A 27,245-nucleotide genomic window follows, 5' to 3' on the forward strand; every position below is an offset into this window, starting at 1 on the left:
AGTATCAAAACTACCTGTCAACTGTTATGATCCAGGAAGCATTTGGTTATAAGTGTCCAGTGGAATACTGTTCTTCCTGTGCAGGACTTGTTCTGGAGCGCTGACAGCCTGATGAAGCTGTGCACTCACATCACTACCATGAGAGGCAGATGTTTTGCTTTCTAGTTAGGAGAGCCCTCTTCTCACAGGTGTCAGTCCTCCCTAATAGGAAAACAGTCTAGCAAGATGGAGAAAGTTGGATTGTATTTGCTTGTTGCCCAGATGCTACTGAGCAACAGGATACTCCTGTTTTACTTCCTCATTTCACTTCTGCTTTTAAGACTCAAAGCAAATGCAGAGGTAAGCACATGAAATGCTCAACAGGACAGGCATGATCGTGATGCTTTGCTGGCAGAGCGTGAAAAGTGAGACTCTGCTCTTGCATAACAGACCTTGTGCTAAGAGAGTGGAAGCCATAAGCACAAGATGACCTTTTTGAAGATTTCTGTGGTAAAAGAATGGAAAGGAAAGAGTGAGGCAAGAAAGAGAGGGTAGTTTGAGGGTAGGAGTGGGAGATGTCCTAAACATAACAAGGACACTAAAGAAAAGGGGAACAACTCAACTGAAACTGACTCTGAATCTTTATTGTCTTGTCTCATCACCTGGACTCTGTTTTCTCTCTAAGCAGAACAAAGCAAAATCTCCTGAAAAAAGTTTGAACAAACTAACTAATTCTGTTTGTCTTAACCGTCAGACCTAGGATTCAATTTCAAGTGATACGTAGCATCCTAGTGAGATATGCTGATGAGGTGATTGGCTGGATCTATTTCCTTGCCTGGTCTATCTCCTTTTATCCTCAACTCTTTGAGAACTGGCGACGAAAAAGGTAAAGAGACTTAAGATGTGTTTGCAAGTCACTTAAGCACTTCTGCAAATCCTGTTCGTACCTTTATTCACATCCATCTTGGTTATTGTGAAATATGCATGGAAAGACTGGGGGGGAAAAAAGCAAGACAAAGATAGGGCCTGAATAAACACAGCCCCAGCAAGCTTTTTTGCGTGCATGTCAGAGGAAACTAAGCGCATCCTACAGACACCTAATCCTAAGGTTTGGCATCCAATACTGATTTGTGATAGAGGAGACTTCCCCATTCCCTTTGGCGTCATGTTGTAAATCTTCTGGCCAAGCCAATTGTGATGACCGCCTTTGAAGATTACTTACTTTGTGAGCTGTTTTTCAGACAGCTCCTTGTAGTGTAATCGTTAGGTCAGCTCCCCTTAAACCAAGTAACTGTAAGTAAAACATTATTCTATATGAAAACTAAAGCATTTGGTTTGGCAAAGATGCACTGCTGCTTCTATGCATTCAAGCTGGAATGGCTTTATCAGACTCGCTGAGCTCATGGAGGGGTGAAGTTAAACAGCAGGGGCACGGCCTTGTCAGTGAGAGCTATTGTGAGTACCAGTACAAGGCATATGAGGGATATTTCACCTTGCTTCTTGCTGACCTTACAGCATCATGTTGTCACAATGCCTGCAGCTTTGGCTTACATCAAGAATTGCCTATAAATCAGTACATTCTAGGGTCAAGTTGTCCCTGCAACCGCCTGTAATGCTCTGATACGTATTTCTCATACATTTTTTTCCTCCCTTCTCTAGTGTTGTTGGACTGAGCTTTGACTATATAGCATTAAACCTTACTGGCTTTATAGCATACAGTGTGTTTAATGTTGGACTCTTCTGGATTCCCTTGATTAAGGTAAGCATGATTATCTCTTAATACTTGCCAGGGTGTGGGTATCTACAGAAGGGAGTAAAGGCATTTGGCTGGTTTTGGTTTCTCTTACATTTAGGAGGAATTCTTAGTCAGTTATCCCAGTGGGGTGAACCCTGTGGCTATCAATGATGTTTTCTTCAGTCTCCATGCAGTAGCTCTAACTCTCCTCACCATAATTCAGTGCTGCATCTATGAGGTAAGTCTCGATGCTGGGCTGACCTGTCAGCTCTGGCAGAGCTCCCTCTGCCGGACACCCACCACTCACCGTCTGTTCCTTTTAGGCTCCAAAGTCTTCCTCATTGCACTTCCACTGGCTTTTCCAGAAGTCAGGCTTCACAGTCCAGCTGCCTTGTCTTTCCTGAGCTAGTAGCAACTCCAGTAGGCTTAGCTACTTCAGCCTCATGAATATTCTTGAGCTTGTAAGTAAACCCCTTAGGGACTCAAAATACCCAAGGCAAACAGCCAAATTCATAAAGTTCCAAAACAGATCTCTAGCCAGCACATAGATTACAGCTATACACAGTACAAATGCTGGTATGTGCTTTGCTGTTTCCTCACTACTTGGAGTATCCTTCAGGCTAGGACATGTCCTCAAGGGTTCCCTGCAATTCAGACTTTCAGCTTTTTCATCCTCTTCTAAAACAGCTGCAAAGGCCCTTTTATAATTCCCACCTTTTCAGGTGAGACTGATTGTTATAGTCAGGTGGTTTTTTATTTAATTCCTGTTGTAAAAGTGTCTGATCTGAATAGCCAGTTTTCTCAGGATGGTAACTATTTATGTCTTGAGGTGCTTCCTTTGATAATGCTAAACCTAAAACTGTAGCAGCCCATTTGTTGCCACTGCTAGGTGCAATAGTCTTTTCTAGTGAAGAATTAGAAGGCAGCCATGAATCTTTTACCCTAATGGCATTAGCAGCCTTTTGCATGTATCAAGGAACTCTTGATATCATCAGACTAAACTCAGGAGATTGTTGCATGTGTAGCACTGATAGTAGGCATCATAAATACTTAAGAATACCACCACAGTATTGTTTCCCACTTGCTCATGGACAATAGTGTTCCAAATGATTGATGTTGAATATTGCTCATCAGCTCTTGCAAACCTACAGCTGGTTGCTGTAGCACTCATTTAATCTTAAAATCCCCTTGTGGTATGAGCCTAACTGGTACAACAGAGTTGGACTGTAACCATGCATAGTCCTGAGCATATTCTATATCTTACAGTGTGTCTGGGGATGCATGACCGGGGTCAGTCTAAGTGTATCTCATTTCTGTTTCAGAGAGCAGGTCAGAAAGTATCCAAAGTTGTTGTTGGACTACTGGCACTTGCATGGATCTTCACATTTACAACACTGTTTCTTGCTGCAGCTGAGGAAATGACGTGGCTACAGTTCTTATTCTGCTTCTCTTACATTAAGCTAGCAGTCACACTGATAAAGTATTTTCCACAGGTAAATCTGAACTTTTCTGCTTTTATACTATAATCCTGTTACCCCAAGCCTGAGGCATATGCTCTTGAAAGTCTGACTATAGTAAACTGGCAATGATTAAGTCTTTTAGTGACAAAACCAGTATATTTATACAGAAGGCTTCTTAAGTGTTAGACAAACTGCTTGTACATGACATCCTGACTGACTTCTTGTAACACATGAAGGCGTACATGAATTTCCGTCGGAAGAGTACTGAGGGATGGAGTATTGGAAATGTATTACTAGACTTCACTGGTGGAAGCTTCAGCCTTCTCCAGATGTTTCTGCAGTCATACAACAACGGTAAGGCTGGAACTGAAGTGGTGAGGTCTTTCTTAATGGGGTGGGAAAATTCTGCTATAAAGCAGATATAAACCTGTAGGTTATCTTGGGAGAATGTTGTGCTATAGTATAGGGTAGCTGTTATTATACTAAGAATAAAGAATCTGTTCACATTCCTTCAAGATAGAAAATGAAATAGCTATTCTGAAGAAACCACAGAAACAGTTATTAATTAGCTTTGTGTAAGAAAGACATACACTGCAGTCAGTCTGAAGGTGTCTAAGCAGTCCAGGTGATAATACGTGAACTCCTCTAATATGTATGGCATGACCTTCTAGTCTTGAGACAAGGCCATGCTTGAGGAGTTCGTCTTAACTCTCTAATTTTGTGTTTGGCAGATCAGTGGAAGTTAATCTTTGGAGATCCAACCAAGTTTGGCCTGGGTGTCTTCTCCATCATCTTTGATATTGTTTTTATGGTCCAGCACTACTGCCTTTATAGGAGACAAGGGTATGAACCTTGTGAATAACATCACTTGTGAAGACAAAAAAAACTTTAAATTGAACTTGCCTGTACCATGGCTGAGGGTTTTCAAGATGCTTACTGCCAGTTACCAGAAATACTGATTCTGATCTCTATACTTGGATCCTCTCTGGTGTGGAATACAAGCTGTTGCCTTGCCAAATACTGATTGCCAGATACCTTAAAGGACAGCAAGTGATCTAGCCATCGCTTGCAAAGGGAAGATTCATGCCTGTTGAAGCTGCAAAGACAACTTAATGTGAGCTGTCCAAGCAACGTGTGGCTCTTCTTCCATTAATAACAGGAACGAGAAAGACCAAAGCGATGTCTTTCTGATTGGAAGTGAAGAACAAAGAGCAGAGTTCTGGATTTTAAACATGATCTCACATCTTTGGAAACCTAAGATCATGTTTAAGCAACCACTTAATATCTTAATGTAATGACTGAAGACTGTGGATCTAAGTGCTGCTGCTGACTCCTCACCAAGATCACAGTAGAATACCACTCAGGTTGGCTGTTAACAGCTGTAGTGGTACACAAAAGAATAATAAGGTTGGTGGCAAATACACAAATATTAGAACCTGAATGCTTTATTAAAAAAATACTGAGAAGCAGCAGGAACTTGTATTCTTATTTCTCTGAAAGCTCTTTTAAATCTGAGCACTTGTCTTAAAACCTTTATCAGAATACTTCTAGTGCACTAACTTCACTTTGCTCAGTTCTGCTGACATGCCTTCAATCCTTGGTGGATGGTAAAGATTAAAGATTTATCAAAGAGGTTATTTCTAAGTGGATCATGTGAACAAGCTCAAGATTAAAGTTTAAACATATGGTTTTGTTCCTGGGCAACTTTCTAACTATGTGGTATGTTCTAGGTAGAGATCAAAGTCTTCAGTTTCTTGAAGGTAAGAATTATACCCTTTAAAAGAACTAGAAGGGAATCCATGCATTTGCACTTGAACAATACTCAAACGCTCAAAACTTATCTTGCTAGGTGCCAACCTACAGAAAACTAGAACCCCTTCTCCCCCCCCCCCACCCCCTGCTAGAGGCCAGGTGAGGTTTGACAGCTCACTAACACTGCAGCTACCAGTGAAATCAGAGCTTACTAACCTCCGACTGCACTGTGGTGATGTAGCCCATGATCCACTTTGAGCCAGAAAAGAGGTGTCAGCTGGAGGCATTCAAGTGATGTAGCCTCCTTAAATGTAAGGAGAAACAGCTCAGGAAATCCAACTTTGTTTTATTGTGTGTAAAATCAAGTGGAATAGCAGTACAAATAGCAGTGTATCTTTATAGTAACAAAAATAACTTCAACTTGAAAGCCTTAAAATTTACCACTGAATGATTAAGTTACAAAATTCAAAAGCAGTATTGTAGTAATTCGATAGATACAAAAAATGGTAAATAGGCATCTGCTGGTGCATACAGAACAGTCTGAGATGCATCTCAGTCACAACATACATACATGGCACAGCAGTAATGTACTGAATAAGTTAGTCTGCCACCTCCTCATGTTCTATTTACAACAGCTTACCTGAAGACTGCTTAAGGAAAGTATAAGATATGTATAAATCAACTGAAGGGGATTAAGAACTCCAGTTTTTGGATAACTGTAGAGCTAGCTGGTTAACAAACCACTAGGATGCTAGATAATTAACTTAGTGTTACAGCAAGAATCTTAAATCCTGTGGCATTTGATTTAAACAACTTAGTATCTTACCAGAAGTTTAAATTTGGTCAAGAGGCACTTTTGGAAATTACTGGCATATTCATCTCTTCCATCCAATAAATCAGTGATTTAAGCAAAGTCGTCTAGAAGACCAAAATCCACCCCTCCCAATTCAAGTCTGATAGAAGTAGAATGAAGAACTGAAGGCTCTACAGCTACAAGCAGCTCTTTTGGTAAGTAAGTTCAGCAACAGTGTTTTCTTTACCTGTTCCATATTCCTTTCATTTAAAGTGGATTCATTTGATATTACAAATTACTTGGGAACAAGGAGAATTAAGGTTTTTCTGACCGTGAAATTGAACTGTTGTGTCTATGAACTTTTAGTGTACTTCACAGGAATTAATCTAACACTTCGGTGTTACTTAGTTTTTTGTTGTTTGTCTCTTGTCTGAAGAGGCTGCTTTGTACAGGGAATCTTTGCTGCGAACTGTAATGCCCCAAACCCTTCAGCATATTCTGTCTAGCTAGCACACCATGTGAGATTAGTACAGTGCTCCTCCCCGCAGCAGTGTGCAACTCCTAATTCTGGCACTTTGATAGCATGGGAGGACAGGACAGTTTGCTTGTAAAAGCTGAAGTACAGCAAACCCTCTTATCTTCCATAGCAGAAACCACATTTCCTCTTAAAATAGGAAGCTTTTGTGCTACAAAAGAATCCTATCAAAGTTAAGGTTTCTCCAGTTGCTTTCTTAAATAACTAGGATTTGTCCTGTGCTCCTGAAAGCCATGACTACAGTAAAGTCTTACCATGTACCTGCAGGGAAGACTTTAGAGAAGCACTCTTGCCAGGGCGGGTCTAGAGTTTTACTACTGCCAGTTACACCAGAGAAAGAAAAAAAAAAGTGTTTACCACAGTTAGGAACATGCAATCCTTCCAGACAACCTGTTCGGGTCTAGTATTTGCTTCCTTGCTTGATACCAGTCTACATATCTCCCTCCCCAACCCTTCCCCAACTTGGTGATTGATTAGGACATCATGGATTGTTGCACAGCCTTCTGCAGAGATTGCCTGGTCACCAGCAGTCGTACCACTTCTTCGTTCCTTTTTGTCAGCCTCTTCCTAGCTTGGTCATGGGTCACCATTGTCATGTCCCACCCATTCACCTAGGGGGGGAAAAAAACATAAAATGAGGCAGGTACAGACTCACAGGTGTCTTATAACTGTTCCATTGGAACTAGGAGGTAGATAGGCTTATGCCATAGCTCAGTCTGAGCCCCACGAACTGTCCTGGAAAGTACCCAGAAGACAGTATTTCCCCCAGCAGAAACTTCTCCGTAGTATGCACCAAGTACTGCGTTGTACTTATCTTGGTGTTTACCTGCATGATCTTATCTCCAATCTGAAGTCCTGCAACTTCTGCTGGGCCTCCTTCTGTCACCCTTGTTACATAGATACCCTGGAGAAAAATTAAGTGTTCCTTTACTAAATATGGGAGCATTAAATACTCAAGGGCCATTCTACTGACAATGCAAAAATACTTTGTAGTAAATTACAGGATTCTATTTAAAAACAGGTTTGTATAATGTTGGAAGATAGAAAAAGGTGGAGAGCTAACTTAAAACAAGCTTAGTCTGCAAATAACATGGCAACAGAGTAACCTTAGTGGTCAACTCTGTGAGATGCAAGCGAGTTGAGCGTGCTGGGAGTGGGGTATGCTTAGCCTTCTGCAGAGAGCTGCTACAGAAAACAAAGAGCATCTGACCTTGTCGGTCTTGTCTTCGGAGAAAGGATTCTGAGTAGGATCCTGATCAATGCCACCTCCAATGCTGAATCCCAGAATCAGATTGTCACCTTGACGAAGTTTATGTATTTCAATTCTTTGCTGAAAAGAAAAAGAAGATAAAATAGCTGAGTATTGTGACCACTGGAAGAAATCTCAAGTGTGTCAAGACAGATACCTAAAACCCAGTTAGATTGTCTTTCACAGACATACCATAAACCTACTAGAGCTGGCTGCACCACGCTTGGTAAGTTACATATTGCAAGCAGACAGCTCTAAAAGCCCTGGGCAGCGCAGAACTATCATGTGGCATTTGCCTTCAGTCACGTGCAACCTTGGTGTTGACAACTGGCTCTGACCTGTCCTCAGTCTCACCACAGACCAGGGAACCATCTGCAAGCTGATGCCATGACACAGCCAAGCTCCTTAACCACTCACTGCTTTACTGCTGCCCCGAGACACTAAAAACAGAGCAGGTCTCTTTAAACATGAGTCACGGCTTGATAACTAGCAGTCACTCAGAGCTACTCAGCTTGTTCTTGATCCTCATGCCTTGTGTTCCTGCCTAGCCCTATCACTGGAAATAACCTATTATTAGGATGGTTCTTTAAGATAAGTTATCAATGCACTTTTGTAATCCAGAGGCAGGTTCCTTGCTGTCTGATGAATGCAGGCATCTGACGGGCTTTACGCATTATCTAAGTCCTGTATAAATGCCAGCTTGGGCAATTCTTGAGCCAAGATGAAAAGCCACCTTCTTAACTGGAACAATAACCACTCCAAAGGTTCTTCAACCTGATCTGTGGAAGGTGTCCCTGCTCATTGCAGGAGGGCTGGACCAGATGACCTTCTTCTCAAACAGCCCTGTCGGAGAGTTACCTTCCCGAAGGGCGCTGGGCTCAGGCTCCCACGGGATGCAGACTGCTTGGCCACACCGGGACAGCTGCCCCATCCTCAGGTTGTCCGCTCCTACACGGCTGGGAGCGGGGCGGCGTATCGCAGTCGCGCCCCCAAAGCACAATTAAATTTAGTATTCTAACTGGTGGAAGAAACAACAGCGACCCTTGCTTGCGCTCTTTGTTGATTAAAGCAACGAATACGCTTCAAGCTCTAGCACGGCAGGTGCTTGTCCTGCCGATACGGTGCAGCTGAACGGGGCGCGGGGCAGCCCTGCCGGAGGGGCGGCGGGAGGGCCGGGCTGCCTGCGGGACCCGCTGACCCGGCGAAGGCGCTTCTCGGCGCGGCTGCAGTGACAGCTGCGGCTGCGCTTCGCTCAGGGGGCCCCCTCGGCAGGGGGCTGTTCCCTCAGGCCGGCGGAGCTTCCTCCCCGTTCCCCCAACCTTCCATCCGGGAGCGGAGAGGCGTCTGTGCGGGGCTCGAGTCCCCAGCCCGCCCGTTACTCCGGACGGCGGGCACCGACAGCCTCCACGGCAGAGAGCCGCCGCCCGGGCGGGCGGGGAGCGGCAATCCACGCCCTTCGTCCGCTCCTGCCACGCACCCGCGGGACGGGACGGGACGCGCCCGCAGCACCTCCGCCCCCGCCGAACTCTCCCGCCCGCTGACAGCCCACAGGGCGCAGCTGAGCGGTACCGCCGGCACCACCGCCGCCTCCGTCCCTGTCCCCCTCGGCGTCCCCCGGCGCGGTGCCCCCGTCCCGTCCCGTCCCCGTCTCACCACCACGGCGGTGACCGGCTGTCCCGGCACGTACGACATGGCCCCGCCGCCGCTGCCGCCGCCCGAACAAAAGCGCCTCGCCCGGCTCCGCCCCCCGTCGCCGTCACGGCCGCCGCCAGCCAATCGGGTGCCGCCTCGCCCGCGGTAGAGGCGCGGGCGCCGGAAGCCAGGCCGTTTTCCCGGCGGCCCCCGCGCCAAAATGGCCGACAGGAGCTTCCGGCGGGGAGGCGAGAGGCTCCGCTGTGGCGGTAGGTTGGGCCCGGCGGGGAGGCGCGGCGGCCTCAGCTCCCGCGGGCGGCCCGCGGTGACGGGCGGTGTGCGGTGTCCCTTGGCAGGGTGTGAGGCGTGACGGTCGGGCCCGGCCGGGGGTCCCGCGGAGCAGCGCGCCGCCGTGGATGAGAGGTACGGGCCGAGGGGACGCAGAGGCGGGAGGGCCCCGCGGGCGTTCCGCGGCGCCAGGCGGGCGGTGCCGGGAGGAGACTCCGCGCGGGCGCCGGAGGCCGTTGAGCTCCCGCCGCGCTGCGGAACGGCGTACCTGAGGGCCGCCCCGGGAGCCGAGCGGGTTCGCCGCGTCGGTGCCGCGGGCCCGGCTCTCCGCGGGAGACGCCGCTTCAGCACGGACCGGGGCCGCGCCGGGCCGGCGGGCAGACCGTACAGCGCGTTGTCTTCTTTACCTCAGTCTCGTTGGGAGAGAGGAAGTCCCGGAGCCCGGCTGGGAGCCATGGCCGCGGTGGTGGCCAAGCGCGAGGGGCCGCAGTTCATCAGCGAGGCGGCGGTGCGGGGGAACGCCGCCATCCTGGACTACTGCAGGACGTCTGTCTCGGCCCTGTCGGGCGCCACGGCGGGGATCCTCGGCCTGACCGGCCTGCACGGCTTCATCTTCTACTTCCTGGCTTCCGTCCTCCTCTCCGTGCTCTTGGTGTTAAAAGCCGGACGGCGATGGAACAAGTACTTTAAATCCCGAAGGCCGCTTTTCACGGGGGGGCTTATAGGAGGGCTCTTCACGTATGTCCTGTTCTGGACTTTCCTGTACGGCATGGTTCACGTCTACTAAACCGACTAGGAGCCGCGTTAGCCGCAGCGGTTTTTAATGAAGCAGGAGGACTGTTGCCAAAAGTCACCTACACAACTAGGCCAGCTTACCTTTTAAACTGTTGTTCATCGCTTGTATTGTTAATACTGTCGGTAAATTATGTCCAAGTACAAATGAATCGGTAGTACTGTTCCAATTAAACTGAATGTGAAACACCGCTTGGATGCCTCCGATATTTGTCTGATGGTTAAGGAATAACTTCTGTCCCTAACTGCAGGCACAGCCGTGGGTTTTGGTTAAGGTAGTCCCTTGTGTCCGTTGTGTTTTGGATAAGACACACCAGTTACAGTCCCTTCTAGATTTGCTGCCTGTCCCTACACACAAATACTGATAAAAGCAGTGTATAACACAGCGCTCTTAAATAATCTGCTGACACAAGGCAATACTGTACAGTAGCATGTAATTAGGTGTATGTGAAGGTTCGGTACAGAAATGTAATGGAGTTGCTCGTGTAAATGTTATTTCCACAAGTGATATATGTGTACACGCTGTCAGTAAATGACACTGTCATGGATACTTGTCACTGGCATACGCAAAATTCAGTAAGTAATGGTCTCACAAGTCAAACATTTTGCTGCTTTTTTAGTACCCTTGTGTCCAGAAACAACCGGGTAAGAGCAGCGTCTTACTACCTGCCAGCTCAGACTACTGAACACACGTGTCAGCCTGCTGGCGTTTTCCATAACTGAACAGTGTGGTGGTGTTCCATAAGTCTCTGGTGCGAACAGAAATGAAAATTCAATCACCTACCATACAGGTCATATCTTTGCTGTAGACCTGCTTGTGCAAACTTAGTGTTTAACTGACCTGCTTAGCGTAGGTGTGTATCACAGAGAAGGTGGTGTGTGCAACCTAAAAGCCACACGGTACAGAAGAGTCTTGGAGAACATTGCCCTAAAGTGGCCAATTTTATTGCTGAACATTAAATACAAGGAGGGGAAAAAAAAAAATCAAAGAAACAAGCTCCTGAGAAGGAATCTGGTTATGTTTTATCAACAAACAGCAATGGCTTGGGGATTTGTGTCAAGCAGGAGGTATAAAGAAGGGAAATATTCTAGGGACTTTTGGGGGCCTGCAGCCCCTGAAGACTTAAATTCAGGAAATAGCTTTGGTCATCTAACAAGAGGATGGTTTGTCAAGTTGAAGCATTGGTTTCAGTAGATCATGGTCAGCTTTACGTGTTACAATGAGCTACTTGGTCTCTGTGAGTTGTGCCTTGGCCTGCTGTCACGTGTGGGGTTCACCATGTGTTTCGCCATCTAGAAATTACTCAACTAGAATTAAGATCTGACAGTGAAAAGCCCGTGCCATTTTCTTGGCAGGGTAACTAATAGGCCTGACTAGCACAGCTACGTGGTGACTCCTGTTTGCCCAGAGGAGAGAATTCTGGCACAAAGAGAGGAGGCTTTGGATGCGATTATAGCATCAGAGGTACACAGCTTATCCAAAATTATTTTAAATCCACTGTTTAATTGTTTTCTCACTAAATGCTTGACTAATTACTTGCATCTGAACAGAAGCAGAGGGAGTGGACGAGACTGGGTGGGGTTTGCTATCAGTGACTGGACTCAGAGTTTGCTACTGCTAACAAAGGTGAGGTTTAATTTAGAATCATCAACACGTATGTCGGAGTAACCACCTTAAAAAAGTTAAAGCAAAGGTGAGTACAGCTTGCTGCTTCCATGCGTGTGCGACACTCGATGACTGCAGCTCCCTGTAACGCCACCCTCTCTACAGCTGTCCCAGCAGTACACAAGGACGCTGCAGCAGGAGTCCTTTAAATCCCAATATTCAAAGAGCGCACAGAAACATGTAATCTTTGTCATCGTGACTCCTGATCAAGGGTGACCAGGCAGCATCTACAGCCCACTGATCAGTTTGCACCAAGCCACAGTGTGGAAGCTTTAAATGAGGCAGGAATTCACCTGCTGTCTTCAGGAGCTGGCACATCAATTCCTGTCAGCTCAGGCAAATGCAAACTTTAGAAGTAAATCATAATATTCTATAAGCACTTTTCTGAGACTAGTTACATCCCCACATGAGCATAAATTCACAAAGTGGGCTGCAATGAGATGAAGCACTGGTAGTTCTTGGAAGTTACCAGAGTGTTGAAATAGTGGACATCTGCCCTCTAATTTTTCCTCCTGTTGGTGTATGTGGAAGAACCTGGCAAAACCTGTTTTGCCTGACAGAGCTCCCTGTTTCAGTCTCTGCAGTACAGTTCAGGGTACTACAAAAAACAGCAGCAGCATTAAGGGCCCTTCCAGCTCTCCCCCCACCATGAGCCATCGGTAACGGACGTGGAGAGGACAATCCCAAGCAAATGAACCCAGCCACTGAACAAGGGGGCAGAACCTACGACCCTCTCCGTGCAGATACTCCAGCGCCACTTCCCAGCATGCTAACCCCTTCCCCGCCGACAAACCCCTCTGTCCCTGCCTTGCTTCAAAACGCTCCGCTGCCTGCTGTTACCTGGTCTGTGCTCTCAAATGCCGGTTCTCTGGGCCAGCTACAAAAGGAGACAGCGGGTAGCAGGTGAGGTAGCGCGGCCCCAGCCACGGCCGAACCAATTCTCTGTTCAGAGCCGCAGCAGGACCTTCTCCTGCTGTTCCTGAGACGAGCAGAGCACCTTGTTGCAGCTGCTGCGAAGGCTTTTCCCGGAGGAGCACCGTTTCTAGCCCTAACGGTTACAGACACGCAATAAGAGTAATCGCCCCCACTGTGACACAGGCCCAGCCAGCACGGGCGGTGTAGTGTAATCATCCCTTTTCCCCCGGGCTCTGAGAGCTGCTGAAATGCTGCATTTCATTGCACTTCCTGACAGGAGCAGTCCTGCTGCTTTACATCTAATCTTGCAACACGAGCGAGGGCTGGAAGCTGTGGCCACAAGCCAGTGGAGCAGGAGACAGGTTGAATCTCAGCCCTCCTCAAAGCACCAGCGGTGTTTCACATCACGGCTCTTCCGCACGTGGAAGCAAAGCACAGCCACAGGATAACGTCGGCTAATTGATGTAGGTACAGATATATCAAGAAATATAAAAACATTCATTTAGTGCCTTCTTTTTTAGTTTTATAAAATCCTTTTATAAATCCATAGCGACGACACACTGTCGCAAGCTCAGGATACCAGAGAACATCTTGGGGAAAGAAGGGAGTTCTTTAAAGGGCTTTTTTTCCCTCTGGGAATCCCGATAACAGACAGCAGATCTGATCTGGGGTCTCTCCACCTCCCAGTCCTGGTGTGATTTCAGACCTGCGGGTTTTTCCTGGAATATGAGTCCAGCTGGCAGACCCACTGCGGTGCCTAGAGCCTGTCGAGCTGGTCAGGGCTCTGATTCCCATTCAGCGTCGGGTTAGATAACGATTTCCTGGAGCTGGACCTGAGGAAACAAGCAAAGGTGACAGATAAGGTGAGCAGGCTATTTCTGTTTCAGGAAGCAACGCTGGCAAGAGGTTCCCAGCCAGCCCATCACACCTTACCACAACGGCCGTCACCCTCCGCACAGCTAAAGCCCCAGTTCTCAGTTTCGTGAGGCTCTGGCGCTCTTGGAGCTGCCCCAATTCCATCCGCAGTCACTACGAACCGACAGTACAACGCTGTTTATAGCCCAACCATGACACGGCAGCTTCCTTTGCTCCGCAGCTAACTGCAGTGATGGGTTACGGAGGGAGGGAGTAACTTGGCTAAACTCATTTGGAGGAATATAATTTCCTGGAATTGGCCGTTGTTTGCCATTAATGGTTACTGTGTTCCCGTATCTCCATTTCTACTAGTCATAACAATAAAGCCATTACATTTAGGCACAAAAGCCAAGCTCACTTACTTACTTTACTTCCTCATACTTTTTGCCTCGATAAAAGTTACTCTTTTTAATCAGATACAGCAGCACCAGGTCGCACAAGAAAGCTCCCTGCAAACAGAAAGAACTTGTGTTTTATCGTTAGAGTGGAAGAGGAATTGTTCTGATCTAATTAGCAATGAGCATTAATTAAAGAAGAATAACGTAGGAGCTGTATTTTCCTTCACACTCCACATAATCATGGGGTATTTCGACTACAAGGTGCATTAACAAATGCCTTTAAGACAGGACACAAACATGCACCTGACTGAGCAGCCACAGTAGCAAAAACTCTGTGAGAAGCTACAAACAAACCATCCCATTTTATCCTCCTGACAGCTAAATGCGGGACCTGGGTCCCAGTGCGTTCCTTTAAGAAAATACATTCACTTACCACTCCCATGAGAGCAAGCCCCGAACCGATATTGATAATGGTGGGAATGATGTTAAATTTCCCTGCCTAAAAGAAAAAAGGTCATGAAGTACTGGGTGAAAGAACAACCCAAGAAACAAACTTAAGGGTGTGGTATTACACAGGGGAGCTACTAGTGCCTGTGGGTGTGTGTTGCCAGCAACAATCCTGGATGCTCAAGGTCTGTCGGTCTCAGACCCAACTGTCCATGGCTGCATTTTGGAGCTTGCCTTATCCCTGGATTAGGCTTCTTTTTTCTGCAGTGCGTGTGCACGGAAAACAAGGGGCATATTTCCTGCTGTCGGACTTTACACGAGCCTGGTTTTAGGTAGAAGAGATGCAGGCTCGTCTCCTTTCTTATGTAGGGTTAGCTCCACATGGATGAAGGGTAAGAGCCCTTTCCTACGACAAGCCAGAAAGGCTGTTCCCATCCCAGAGCTGCCTTCCCACCGAGAGATGTCCCCCACCTTTTTTCTCTCCAGGCTTAGAAATATTCTGGCCTGGAACCTCACCTTGCCATTCACCATCACAACAAAGCGGATTCCATATGCTTTAATGAGCACCCGGTAGTCGATGCCCTCAGAATCCCGGTAATATTTGGCAAACCTGGAATACAACAATGCCAATTTTAACTCCATCAACTGCATCCCTCACACAAGAACCCATCTGAATTCACCTATCTCTTCGAACAGATCTATTCCCCCGATCAGAAACAGCTTTAGCTCACCACGAGCACGACTCCCTCCCCTCCTCCGCGGAAGCAGCGTGCTTGGCTGGGGCAGTGTCTGGCATGACCTGGTACGGCTTCACTGCCTACCACCACCACCAGCCAGTCAAACCAGCTCAGCCCAGCTGTGGTTCTGCATCACCTTTACCTACCTGAAGTTGTAACCAGAAGAGACGGACTTTTCTGCAAACTTGTTATCCAGCCGGCTAAAAGAATAGTGAGGATTACATTCAGAAGGGGCTTTATCAAGATCACAGTTCCATTCAATCTGAATTCCTATCACACCACCCTTAACAAAAGAGAGAGACAGTGTGAGTTTTTTAAGCTTAGTTCAATTAATGTGTCTTCAAATTTGTCAGATCCTTGGGCAAGTTCTCCCTGGGGACAAGAACAGCTGCATTGCTGGTCAGAGACAGGAGCACACACACTTCTGGATGGGCCAGGTTCATGCTTATGGTATTAGCCACATTACTCTATACACAACCCTAGTTTTCCCTGTGCTGGCATCCTAGGAGGAGGTTTCTCATTTCAGGACACTGATTTCATTAATTTAAGTGGCTGTAAAGCACTTCAGTGGAGAAGAGGCTCTTTTACACAGGGATGGGGTTCACAAGTGCAGAAGCCAGCACAAAGCCTCTTCTCACCCCATGCTTCCCAGGAAGCCTCAGGCTGGTTGTGTCTTGCCCCCTGGGCTACGCACACTGGGTCGCAGCCTGTTTGGTGCTGCCGCCCCAGCACTCCATGCAGAAACGTGTCCGTTCCCCGCAGGGGAAGCCTCACAGGGCGTTCTCCAAGCAGAGGAGCCCCACTGGGCTCCAGAGTTCTGGGCTCAAACCGATGGAAACCCTGCAGCAGAGCAGTGGTCTGGGCCACCGTGAGTAACAGACAACTGACCCAACCACGTCTTCCAGAGGACCCTGTCGCCCTGCCTCCCATTCCCTGGGGACAGGATAAATTGGACCGGCTTGACCTTGAGCACAAGCATCTCTCCTCTGCTCCCTGGACAGGAGGCAGATCCGTGGGCAGTGGCCAGCGGCTCTCCTCCCGGCCACCCAGTGAGCAGTACAGCCAGCTGGGAAGCCACACGAGCCTGAGGGACGCTCCTACCTCCAAGGCCATTTCCTGGAAGTCGCTCCCAGTCCACTGGACGATGTTCCCCAGGATGAAGATGGGGCAGTAGGGATGCTCCGTGCTGTAGCGACAGGTCTTCAGATAGGACTCATTGCTGGTTGCCAGCACATTCATCCTGCATGTAGGGAAGAGGAAAAGCCACCTTGTCTCCCTCTTTGCTTGCCTACACAGCCCACACCACCACGACTGCAGACACAAGACACTTCTCCAGCACCCCTTGTGCACAACAGAAAGGGCACCTTGCCAGCAGCCTCGTCACCCTGCGAGCCTCCCCGCTCTTGGCCCAGGGAAAGCAGTCTGCCCACACAAAACTGACCTCCAGGCCAGATGGGGACTAGATCAGTTGAATCTGGGCTCAAGAAATGACCCACATGGAGCAGGTTGCCAGAGTGCACCAGGGCTATCTGGTTTTCTCAAGGAAAAAAAAAAAAAAAAAGAAAAGATGCTAGAAATGTCTAACTGAGCCTGGGTGAATAGCAAGAGCACAGTCCTTTCTACACTTCTTTATTTTATTCATATTGTAGCAGCGAATGCAAACAAATATTTTTAAATTTGCATTTTCCCAGCCTTGTCCAGGCACCTTCATTTTTACGTTAGAGGAGGAATATGTGGGAGCAGAAGCAGCTCAGGAACCTGACTATGCCCTGGCTGGTGGATAGATCCATGCGCTCATGGTGCCTCCCGTGCTGCAGGAGCCATCGCAGACCTCATCTGGTGAAGGACAGCTTTATCCCAGTTACTCTCTGGGAAGCTCCAAGCCCTCATTAGCTCCTTGTTCCCACACAGCTTGAAGCCAAAGGCCTCCCCTGCACCTTAGAAGCGGGAATATCCACCTCCTCAGGCAGGAGAAGGACAGTGGAGCAAACCAAGGTTTCTGTTTCTGTGATGGAGAGGATGGAGGGATCTCTGAGCACCTGCACTTACTTGGAGAACTTAAACTTGGGGAAGCGGATTGAGTTCTTGATGTAAACAGTGAAGTTTTCTGCGCTGGCGAGAAGCGGTGTGCTGGAAGAGAAGGGTTTGTTATCTGTTTTACGTTCGTACCCTGCCCACATGTTTTTTAAACTGGAATTGCCATTTTAGAAACAGCCAGGCTTCACCCCGTGGTGCTACGCCAGCCACGCCACTCTCCGCACACTGCCAGCAAGGAGTTGGGGAGAAGCGGGCAGGGTGAGGGGAAGCCCCGGGAGCTGGAAACAGCCCTGGGACAGCCAGTGAGCCAAGCAGGGGGGAGCAGAGGGCCAGTCCTGCCAGGGGGCCATGCAGAGCTCCCGCCTGGGCTGAACAGCCAACGTTCAAGCAAGCGTCCAAGCAGAGGAAACCCAGAAACCGCCCTGAGTGACACACAAGCCAAGCGACTCAAGCTGGGAAACAGCACAGGATGGCCACGTACTTGGGCTTGGATCTTTTCTCCACTGGGCACCAGGCCAGTATCTCACAAGTCCCTTTGATGCTGTCCCCATCTTTCAAACAACGGCCTGTCTTAACCCCTGCAGCACAGACATCACAGAAAAGGTCACACAGAGCAGCCACCTCCTCTTCTTGCCTACAGGGCTCACAAAAATCAGACGCTTTTCACTGCCACCCGAAGTCCTCCTCCCTGCTGGGAAAGGGCCTCTCAGCTGGAACAACCGCTCTCTTGTTGCTTCCCTGAGCAACCCGGGGTACTTTGGCCCAGCCACCACAGAGCTGTACGCACGGCAGCAATCTTAATAAAAGATAGTAAAGAAAAGAAAGTCCTTGCCGCTCTCTGTCATCAGGGATCTCTGGGGTTGTAAGCAGGCTGATGCCTCTGAAGGAGCCCACCTCTACCACAACCAGTACAGGAGGAGAGACCCTTCCCTTACCATTGCCAGCCACCACTGCTTCCCCCGCCGGGCAGTCCCCGTCCTTGTCACACAGGGCGTCGGGAATGCTGGCACTCTGCGAAGTGGAAGAGGACAGAAGTGAGACCTGTGACAGGACACGAGACTCAGAGGGGTAAGGAAGTGCTGCTGATCTGGGGTGAATCCTCCATAGAATGGTGAACACTGAAAACGTGCAGCTGAAGTGGTAACTGCAGGTCGCGTGCAAACAGCCCGACAGCATCCCACCACCAGCAACACCGTGGTCCAGCTATGCCGTCCTGCTTTTGGGCTCTGCTCAGTCTGGAGAGGGACAGGCTATGGAAAAAACCCAAACAGCATCTACCACTCACCAAAACTGAGGGGGAGGCCACAGTACTTCACCTTAAGAGGTAACCCTACCCATGATTTAAGCTACAAGCTCTCTGAGCTCAACATTACCCTTCTCTCAGCTGCACACCGGGTACATGCAGCCACTAGAGGACAGCCGCGTCCTGAACAAACAAACTGTGCTCTCAGCCTGGGCTTGTGATACGGAAAATCAATCATTGCTACCTGGAGACAACGCTCCCTGAACCACATCTCCACAGAGGACATTTCAACATGACACGGTTTGAAAGACTTCCCATGTCCTGAAGGTAACAAAAGCCTGAATGTTCAGCCCTTCCCAGGATGGGGCTCTTAGAAAGTCCCCTCTACCCATAACTCAAAGTTGTTTTCCCATGGCCTTTTCTGACCCTGAGCAATCACTGCTCTGGTCTCATCTCCAGCTGGGCAGATGTCCAACACCTTCAACTAAAGCCAGCAAGACTCTACATGACCAGTGCCTCTGGAAATTAAGACAGCTGAACCTCCCAGGTTTGCAGTAACCAGTCTGATTTTCCCCACCGAGATATTACACTACAGAGAAAAACCGTTCGCCTTCCATCCTTCCTGTGTTTGTTGCTCCCCGGGTGTCCTCTGTCAGTTCTTACCCCTGGTTTTGTAGGGGTCTGGGGGCCAAGGGGCTCAGTTCTTCCTACCTCAGGACACGTGGCTTGCCTCTGGTTTGGGGTCACAATCAGATTCGTCATGACAAAGAAGACACTTTCACCCTAGAATAAACAAAGTAAGGCAGGAAGTCAGAAAATCTGTTTTACTCCTGAAGTACGTGTTACAAGGAGGATGCAGTTATCTGCAGAACAGTAACAGCTCCCTCTCTCCTGATGCTTTTCAGGCTGAGATACAACAGTGCCCTTTGTCTGGATATTTGTCTGGATGAGGCTGGTGGGTCTCTGTGGCTGAAGGGGTTCTGCTTCGGAGACCGCGTTAGTTTGCTGAGCAGGACGGCCGAGCCTTGCCTTGCTGGCTGCTCGGCAAGCGCTTGTCCTCCTATTCCATCAGGAACCCTGATTAGGGATCAAAAGTCCCTGCGGGCGTTTGCTCTCAGCCAGGGTCGGGCTGGACCCCAGCTGCGCTGTTACAAGCCCAATCTCACGGAGCGAGAGCAGGGCACAGTGCAGGATTGAGTGGACACGCAATAAACCAAAACCGAGCACTTCTAGCACGGCTGTAATAGAGAGACTACAGATCATTTTATTGAGCCATTAGGATGACTGTCTGGGATGTGCGAGGAGAGACTTGGCTGCATTTTTATCCCCTAAATCCTTATTTCTGACAGCGTTGTGTTCCTCTGTATTTAGGGAAAGCCACAATATGCATGGCTGACTCCTGTTCCGGAGCCTTCCCTTCTTTATACATTTATAGCTTCTATTTGAGCCCTTCCCCACATTAAGCAAAAAGTTTAAATAATTAACTCTTCCCCATACTGGTTTTCCCTCAACAACCAACCACCAACAGAAACCACAGGAAAAACAAGCCTGAAGACAGTTATACAGTCAGCCAGATGGGAGAGAAAGCAGCTTACCATGGCACTGCAGGTGGAGGCTCGTTTAACACTCGGAAGTGAAATGACTGCAGAAATAAACCACGTGCTTCTACCATTTCTGCTCTGTACCATGCGCAGGTGGGAAAGGGAGGAGGGTCAGTAACAGCACCAGGCTGCGGCTACAGGAACACGGGTCGTCTCTGGACAGCCCCCGGCACTGGGGAGCCTGACCCTCGTCATGCCGAGGGGACACGCACAACCATCAGAGCCAGCCCACAGTCCTGGCACGGGGCAGGGCAGCCCTGAGCATCTTGGACAACATACCCTCACGCACAACAGGAACCAGCGGCGTGCCAGGCCCTGCCACCTGTAACACTGGTTGCTTGTGCGAGTGAGCACCTGGTGATAAAATACCTGATCAGGAGCAAACTCTGGACACCCAACCCCGCAAGGCTGCTTGGATGCTGCAAACCTGCCAGAGAACAAGCCCAGGAGAGCAACAGGTGAAGGATCCACCAGGTGAATCCCTGCTCTGCATTCAGCTTAACCCCAAAGCGCCACTGGTTCACCCTGTCCAAGGGCGTTCTCGGCCCTCACTGTGAATTTCAGTAAGCTGAGCACTGTTTATTCCGGAGTCTCTCAGAAACCCCCTTCCAGCACACAGCCCTGCCTGCTCCACAGAAGAATCAGAGATCTCAGGTTTCTGTCCATGGGAGCAGAGCTCGGTGCTCTCGCACTCGCCTGGCTCGCTCTCCTACCTTCGCTGTGCTTTATGGGGGGTGGGTTTACCCCACATCCCACCAGCACTTTGGGACACAGGGACGTCTGTCCTCAGCAGAAAGGACATGTCGGTCAGCAGCCGCACTGGTGGACTCTGGAGAGCTGCCCAATGCTCTGTGGAGGAGACGGGGTTTCTCCCAGCCCTCATCGCCTCCTGCTCCACTACCCGGGTCTCTCCAGCACAACCAGCCCATCCAGCCCCACCAGGACAGCGCAGGGCTCTCCCTCCAAAGCAAAATGAGAGATTACGCAGTAGTAAGCAGAGCAAGTCACAGCGCATTAATTCCTAAAAACCCACGTGGGACGCATCTCACGGCTGACCTGAGATATTCAGTGGATGAACAGCACATGGAGCAGGAAAGCTCATGAGATGTCTACGTTTGCGTTCACAGTCCACAGAAGTGGCTGAGTTCCACTGTGAGCCCAGGGTCTAACATCACCAGGGCTGCTGGAGGCTGATGTACGCTGGGGCAGGCTGCAGTAGTGCTGGATTCAATATTGTAGACTGATTGCCCAGTCATGTTTGGCTTCATGATGCCACAGCCCAGACATCTGCGTTGCAGAGCACACCAGCCCAGAGGCAGAGACAGCTATCTTTACTCAGTAAGTCAACAAGCAGTAACAAGAATATTGAGTCACAGGAGTAACATCTGACAAGTTAAAATACCGGTCAACATCATCATTTCATTTTTGGGTGTAAACACCAGCCACCTGCCAAGCATCCCAGGGCTTCAACACAGCTTGAACAAGATGCACCACAAGCACAAGCACGCTGCCTGGCTTTCCTGCTGCACAGCACATGTTGGTCTGAGACCAACAGCTTGCAGTGAGGCTTTGCATTGAAATTGGTGGAGCTGCAGAGCACAGATCCACAGGTAAACACAGGCTGCAGAAGGAGGAAGGTGAAGCCTTATTTTATGGACAGACAAGTAAATTGTTCCATTTACCGCTTTCTGCCTCCTGTCAAGCACAAGACCCTGATTTTCCCCTCACACCTTTCCATGCACACGTGGTGGACACTAGCAGGGAAAGCACAAACAGGCCCTGGCAAGCACAGCTGGGCAATTTCCAACCTGGTGCCACATCTGCTGCCGTCTTTTCCCCTTAAGCACCAGCTATGCATCTCACTGTCCAAGTCAAGGAAGCAGCAAGGCAGGTTTAGCCAGACACATTTCAAGCAACCCTCATCACTCAAATTGCACCACGTTTTCTTTCCATGTCCCAGCCCCTCTGGGCTGCCCCATGCATGCCCGCTCTAGCTCACACTTTGCTCAGCTGAGCAGTCCCACTGAAGTCCACAGGACTTCTTGGCAAGTTCCACTTGCCAAGTATCATGGACCTTTGTGAGAGAGACAAGGCTGCTTTCATATTTGCTGAAAAGACCTAAGAGAAGGCACAGCGCTGTTTCCTTGTAGCCCACCTCCTGCTTATTCATAGGAAAGACCTGGCTACATCACTGCAGCCTTTCCACCAGCAGCCACGCTGGAAGATGTCTTTCTAGCTGGATGGCAGAGACGACAGCAGCAGGGTGATGCCAACCTGTGGAGGGATGACGTAGTCTGCAACATCCCACAGCCTCTCCCCCAGCTCTGAGGTGTTGGTGAAGGCTACCCCTTTCAGCTTGGTGATGACAGAGCTCTGGAGGGATGTGTCCGTGTCCTGGTAGCCTTTCTTGACAACAAACACCCACCTGTAAAGACACAGCAGGCAGCAGCATTAGTAAGTGGGGTCAGGGAACAAGTTAGCCAAAGAAGATTTACACCAAGGCCAAACACCATTCAAGGGCAAATCAAAACATGCCTGTGATGCCAAACTCTCTGCAACTACTACTACAAATTTAGAGTAAACTCTTTGACACAAGCTGCACCCATCTACAGTGCAGAGAAAGAGTCAGGACCAAGACCCCACGTGCAAGGAAAGGCGTAATAACTGGTCACAGGATAAAACCCCAAACCTTCCACCTCCCTGTGCTGTGCTTAGCAACTTCAGTGGAAACAGGGGAGGATATCCTGTGTTCTTCAAGGTGAAAAATAAAATAAGCTTTTGCAAGTCGCAGTGAAGAGTGTGGTTGGTTTCACAAATATCTGAGTCGCTCCCATCTCAGCACCTGCCATTAGGCTCCCAGTCCAGCAGCAGACCTTGGCTGGAGAGGTGCAACTCCTGCAGGTGATCTGGATATCACCAACAGAAATCTGTAGGGAATATTCTCAGCTGGATACAAGATCTTTTGTAAGCCAGTGCGATGGTAACAACCCAACTGCACCCTGGCCTCTGCACTGGGCTTCAGGCTTCTTGCTGGCACACCTGGAAGAGCTGCTGCTTTGCTAAGCACCCCAGGGAAAGGTTTTGCTTGCTTCTTCCCACTGGAAACAGCAAGAGGTCCATATTAGTGGGTGAAAACCTCTCTGGGTTAAATGAAATGCCAAGACAACAAATCACGCGGACCCTTGAAGAAGCTAAGGGTGCCGGGGCAGGTTTTGGGGGAGGGACGCAGGCTGCATCTGCTGGCACAGCTCCTCTTTGCAGTGTGCTGACCTGGAGTGCACTACTGCATGCAGAAAGGGAAAGTGGCCAACTTGGGCTGAGCAGCACTGACATATGTTGCCCGTTATCTGCTACTTGTGACAAACATGAATAATAACATTCCCCACCACTGTGAAGTTTCCCACTTTCCTATTTTCCCCGAGAACAATGTTTTTCTCTCCCAGGAGGGCTCAAAAGCAGACCCTTACATTTTCCACAGCAAATTGGGGAAGAAACGGCAGCTGCAAGCAAGAGACAATCCAGAGGGGTTTGACGATCACAAGCCCCGCACCAGCCCCTGAACAGGTACAGGTACAGGTACGTGATCAGTCAGACGTCAGGCTACCACAGACCAGCTCTGCGATAAGCCGTGAGCCCCCGGCCGCAAAGGAGTCACTGCAGGCACCACCGGTGAGGGTGCCACAGCTGTGCAAAAGACAATAGCTGCCGAGGGATGAAAATTGTATGGCCCAGACGGTCTCTGAACACTCATGGTCACTGGTCATGCTATATCCCTCTTGGATGGAGGATGTGTCCTCGGCAACGTTATCTACAGGATTCCTCCTTTAGTAGCTGATACATACCAGACTGCTGAGACTTCATCTCTGCGCTGCTAACTAAAGCAGGCTCAGGAACCGTACACCTTTCTATAAATAAATCCAGCATGTAAAAATGACTCTGCTATATTTAATCAGTGAAAACACAGGGTTTGGGAAAGGTGAAGGGACTCAGAAGCACAGACAGTGAAGGTAAAGATTTATGAATCACATTCCGAAAAGCCTCAAACTCAGGAAGCAATGGCACAGGCATCACATAGGCTGGATAATTCCAGGTCTGAGCCTGCAAGCTGCAAGGAGCATTGCTGCATTCCTTACATGTCAGTGTGACCAGCTTCTTGCAGAACTGGGCCGTTTCTCAGAGATGCTCTAGCTATCTCCATGCCAACTCGCCCTGCTCTGAAGCTGACTTTCACGCTGCCTCAACCACCACAATCCTGGCGGCTGCTGCAGCCCGCTCCAGCAAAGAAATCTGCCACTTCGTCCTCGGTTCCCTCCCATTTAGACTTGAGCATGTCATGCAGCCCTGCAGACAACCCAGGTTTGTCCCAAGGCTCAGCAACCATGTCTATAAATGCTGTTGTTTCTAAGAAGTCAGGTATGAAGGTTTGGTCCCATTCCCAAGGAATACAGAAATAAAGGCGTAAATAATGCAGTACAAACCATAGTGCCATTTGATCTATTTTTAACCCTACATTAATCTGGAAGGTAGAGCTGAATTTAGCAATCCCTAGCAGGTAAAAAATCACGTATAAGTCTATTAGATATTGCAAAATCCAGCTGTATAAACAAGCACAATTATCTGCATTAAAATCATAAGGCAGAGCAAGCTGTCACTGTACACAATCTCCTACATCAAACCTTCATCACAACACAGCAAGCAAACACAACTGCAGCAGGATGTGAAATGCAGGGTGATTCTTACCCCACCAGGTAAGCCAGAATGGAGAGCTGCACCACTCGATAGAGAATCCCCACCTTCTTGTTCTTTGCAATGACATATTTCTCCGTTTTATAATCAAAAAGTGATAGAAATAAACCCTTCCAAGCCACCTGCCCCATGCTCCCAACTCGCGCTGTACCGGTGGCTGTAGCAGGCAGCAGTGTTTGCAGCTTGCATTATCCACACGTGCTCTGCTCAGAAACCTGACACACCAACCCCGTCAGAGCGAGAGGCTGATCTCCTCCCTCCTGACAGCAGCTCTCGGGTCGGAAACCAGCAGCTGCACTAACACGAGATCCTTCCTTAGCTGCTTTCCAGCTCATTCACCCTCTGGGGAAGCCCCTGTCTCAGTTTTGCCCCCAAGCTTCATCCTCTCCCCCACAGTCACAAAATGTTTATAGTGAAACATGTTATAGCATGAAGCCGTGTTACAGCATCCAAAGTGACAGAGCTACAGTCTCTCTGTTAAGTATTAAAGCCTTTCTTCAGCCTTTACATGATGGCAAAGCACAAAGTTAAATTTTTAATTTCTTGAGCATTTGCATGAGCAATGAGAATTTGGGTCCTTACCAGTTATCCAAAATACCTGCCTGGTTGCTACATCTTCCCCCCCCTAACTAATAAATAATTTCTGCGTGTGGTTAAGGGATCAATCACCATCACGTCTCGCTACAATCCCAGTGAGTGCTGAGCTAGGCACATACAGATACAGAACATACTGTCTGATGAAATACCAAAGGGAGACGAACAGTTTGATCCTCACTGAGGTGAATTGTTTATTAGCCAGTAGTGCAAGAGATGACTCCCAGTCTAACAGAGACATCTGCGTGTGCAAGGACAGGAAATGATCATTACTTAAACCATGAGGGGTAGACACCGTCGCCTGGCTAAGGAGGGAACGGAACGAGCTCTCAGGTGAAAAATGAAGGAAGCCAGGACCTTCCAGCAGCTCTTTTAAGAGCTAACGTACCTCACCAAGAGGAGATCCAGCAGCAAACTGGGATCCGAACCGAGCATGCCCTTCCTGGGGGATCCTGTACCCGTGCACTGACGGGAGATGTCTCCCAGAGCTTCTTCTGGCACGGGACTGCTCATAGGCTGAATCTACGAGAGAGAGTCTATCATCAGAGACGTGAGGTGGTATATCAGGCATAAAGTGCAGGGTTCACTGCGTTTGTGCACAACCACTCAATTAGCTCATGGGGCTGTGTCAGGACCGGGAAGGCTCTGGAGGTCATACAATATGCAACTGAGATACTCTCTTGAACACGGGTGAAGAGAGCCGGTCACACTATGGAGGCAGCACAGTGAGGTGATCTGCTCCAGCACACACACCTCTGCCCTACGCAGCCCTAATCCCAGGGAGAATCATTCTCAAGATCTCAGGTTTTATGAAAATGTTATCCTTCCCCCTCCTTAAATTCTGTATCAAATTCAAACAGATGGATCAGATTTTTAATGAATATGTGACAAGGTTGCTCCAAATCACAAGAGAATCACAAACAGTGTAATAATGAACAAAACACTGTCCTCAGAATATCTCATCATCCCACAACCATCCCTAGAGCTTCCTTCTGCAGAGCGAAGGAAACCTTTCTCCAGCAACTGCAAAACTAGAACAGAAATGTGCCCATGGCCTCCTTTTAACCCGCTGTGCTCCCCAGCTCCAGCCCCACGGCTGGCAATTGCTTCTGCACGTGGCTCTTTCATGAGGGGCTCCTGGGGTGACGGCAGGCTGCCGAGAGAGTGAACCCCCCCGGGTTGCTCCTCTCGCTTGGAGTTAGCCCCAATCCTGCTCCTAAACTTCCCAGCTGCCCTTCAGCCTCAGCACAAGCAAAGGGTTGGTCTTGCTCACCTCTCCCACTCCCCACATCCCCTCCTTTCCCTATCTGCACACCCCACACGGGCAACCCCATTTTATCTCACAAAACATGTAGGCTGCTCCCCAAGCCCCTCCTGGAGCCTTCTTTTTCTCTCAAGCAGCTGCTGCTTGTGGTTTCTCTCTTCCTCAAACAAGAGTTGGCCATTGTATCCACCCCTTCCTTATCAATCAGATGCCTACAAACCAGATTATCACTAGTTCCAGTCTTAAAGATCCTCTGTGTGAAAGCCTGAGCGCAAATAAAAACTCTTAAAACATACAATAATAAAAGGAGACAAAAGTCTCCAAGAAAACACACTTCTGCAAGGAGGAAGGAGACCACAGTGATCCATGACGCCAGAAATGAGCCAGGAAGAAAGGTAGGCTCAGCCTATCTCCCCTCGCCACTGCTCAGACCCAGGAACCAGAACTGTATGGAGACAGGAGATCCTAAAGGAGCCACAACCTGATCTTCTGCCCAGTCTGCTCCTAGATGAGACACTTTGCAAGCA

General features: G+C 48.9%; 4 protein-coding genes across 9 annotated transcripts in view; 2 read left to right on the forward strand and 2 right to left on the reverse strand.

Moving 5' to 3' along the window:
* Positions 1-6,781, forward strand: part of CTNS (cystinosin, lysosomal cystine transporter) — a 10,361-nt gene extending 3,580 nt beyond the window's left edge. Inside the window, exons 6-11 of the mRNA XM_075771193.1 lie at positions 734-865; positions 1,639-1,738; positions 1,833-1,952; positions 3,037-3,207; positions 3,411-3,528; positions 3,906-6,781. Of these exons, the coding sequence (XP_075627308.1) occupies positions 734-865; positions 1,639-1,738; positions 1,833-1,952; positions 3,037-3,207; positions 3,411-3,528; positions 3,906-4,036 (772 nt within the window). The 3' untranslated portion in view covers positions 4,037-6,781. The remainder of the gene's footprint in view (positions 1-733; positions 866-1,638; positions 1,739-1,832; positions 1,953-3,036; positions 3,208-3,410; positions 3,529-3,905) is intronic.
* TAX1BP3 (Tax1 binding protein 3) lies at positions 5,253-9,287 on the reverse strand. 2 transcript variants are annotated; one of them, XM_075771198.1, is made up of 4 exons: positions 9,157-9,287; positions 7,465-7,584; positions 7,081-7,158; positions 5,253-6,865 (listed from the first exon to the last, which is right to left on the reverse strand). In XM_075771198.1, exons 1-4 carry the CDS (start codon positions 9,193-9,195, stop codon positions 6,728-6,730), a joined length of 375 nt encoding a protein of 124 aa, XP_075627313.1. In that variant the 5' UTR covers positions 9,196-9,287; the 3' UTR covers positions 5,253-6,727. The 2 variants fall into 2 exon arrangements, with proteins under 2 accessions (XP_075627313.1, XP_075627312.1); XM_075771197.1 differs by lacking the exon at positions 9,157-9,287 and adding an exon at positions 8,112-8,520.
* Positions 9,288-9,304: 17 nt separating this feature from the next.
* EMC6 (ER membrane protein complex subunit 6) lies at positions 9,305-10,406 on the forward strand. Of its 2 annotated transcripts, XM_075771200.1 has the most exons (3): positions 9,305-9,404; positions 9,492-9,558; positions 9,836-10,406. In XM_075771200.1, exon 3 carries the CDS (start codon positions 9,878-9,880, stop codon positions 10,208-10,210), a length of 333 nt encoding a protein of 110 aa, XP_075627315.1. In that variant the 5' UTR covers positions 9,305-9,404; positions 9,492-9,558; positions 9,836-9,877; the 3' UTR covers positions 10,211-10,406. The 2 variants fall into 2 exon arrangements, with proteins under 2 accessions (XP_075627315.1, XP_075627314.1); XM_075771199.1 differs by having other exon boundaries at positions 9,343-9,558.
* Positions 10,407-11,138: 732 nt separating this feature from the next.
* P2RX5 (purinergic receptor P2X 5) lies at positions 11,139-26,468 on the reverse strand. Of its 4 annotated transcripts, none has more exons than XM_075771189.1 (12): positions 25,843-26,468; positions 22,389-22,539; positions 19,177-19,296; positions 18,206-18,281; positions 17,752-17,848; positions 17,283-17,363; positions 16,335-16,473; positions 15,380-15,516; positions 15,013-15,106; positions 14,483-14,548; positions 14,078-14,160; positions 11,139-13,629 (listed from the first exon to the last, which is right to left on the reverse strand). In XM_075771189.1, the coding sequence occupies exons 1-12, from the start codon at positions 25,965-25,967 to the stop codon at positions 13,554-13,556; spliced, it is 1,245 nt and encodes a 414-aa protein (XP_075627304.1). In that variant the 5' UTR covers positions 25,968-26,468; the 3' UTR covers positions 11,139-13,553. The 4 variants fall into 4 exon arrangements, with proteins under 4 accessions (XP_075627304.1, XP_075627303.1, XP_075627306.1 ...); XM_075771188.1 differs by lacking the exon at positions 25,843-26,468 and adding an exon at positions 24,855-25,456; XM_075771191.1 differs by lacking the exon at positions 25,843-26,468 and adding an exon at positions 24,855-25,453 and having other exon boundaries at positions 19,225-19,296.
* Positions 26,469-27,245: the final 777 nt, after the last annotated feature.

This window comes from Balearica regulorum, chromosome 19, assembly GCF_011004875.1.
Source record: "Balearica regulorum gibbericeps isolate bBalReg1 chromosome 19, bBalReg1.pri, whole genome shotgun sequence".
NCBI lineage: Eukaryota > Metazoa > Chordata > Aves > Gruiformes > Gruidae > Balearica > Balearica regulorum.

Bases quoted from the DNA above. Each gene is read 5' to 3' on its own strand.
- EMC6 (XM_075771200.1), top strand. From the start codon at position 9,878: ATGGCCGCGGTGGTGGCCAAGCGCGAGGGGCCGCAGTTCATCAGCGAG.
- P2RX5 (XM_075771188.1), bottom strand. From the start codon at position 24,991: ATGGGGCAGGTGGCTTGGAAGGGTTTATTTCTATCACTTTTTGATTAT. The intron at 22,540-24,854 runs GTAAGAATCACC...GTGTCTTTACAG, and splicing joins ATTCTGGCTTACCTGGTGGG to GTGGGTGTTTGTTGTCAAGA. The intron at 14,161-14,482 runs GTAAGTGAATGT...TTCTGTTTGCAG, and splicing joins GGCTTGCTCTCATGGGAGTG to GGAGCTTTCTTGTGCGACCT.
- TAX1BP3 (XM_075771197.1), bottom strand. From the start codon at position 8,177: ATGCGTAAAGCCCGTCAGATGCCTGCATTCATCAGACAGCAAGGAACC. The intron at 7,585-8,111 runs GTGCATTGATAA...TTTTCTTTTCAG, and splicing joins CCTGCCTCTGGATTACAAAA to CAAAGAATTGAAATACATAA. The intron at 6,866-7,080 runs GTAAACACCAAG...TTCCCCCCCTAG, and splicing joins TTGGAGATAAGATCATGCAG to GTGAATGGGTGGGACATGAC.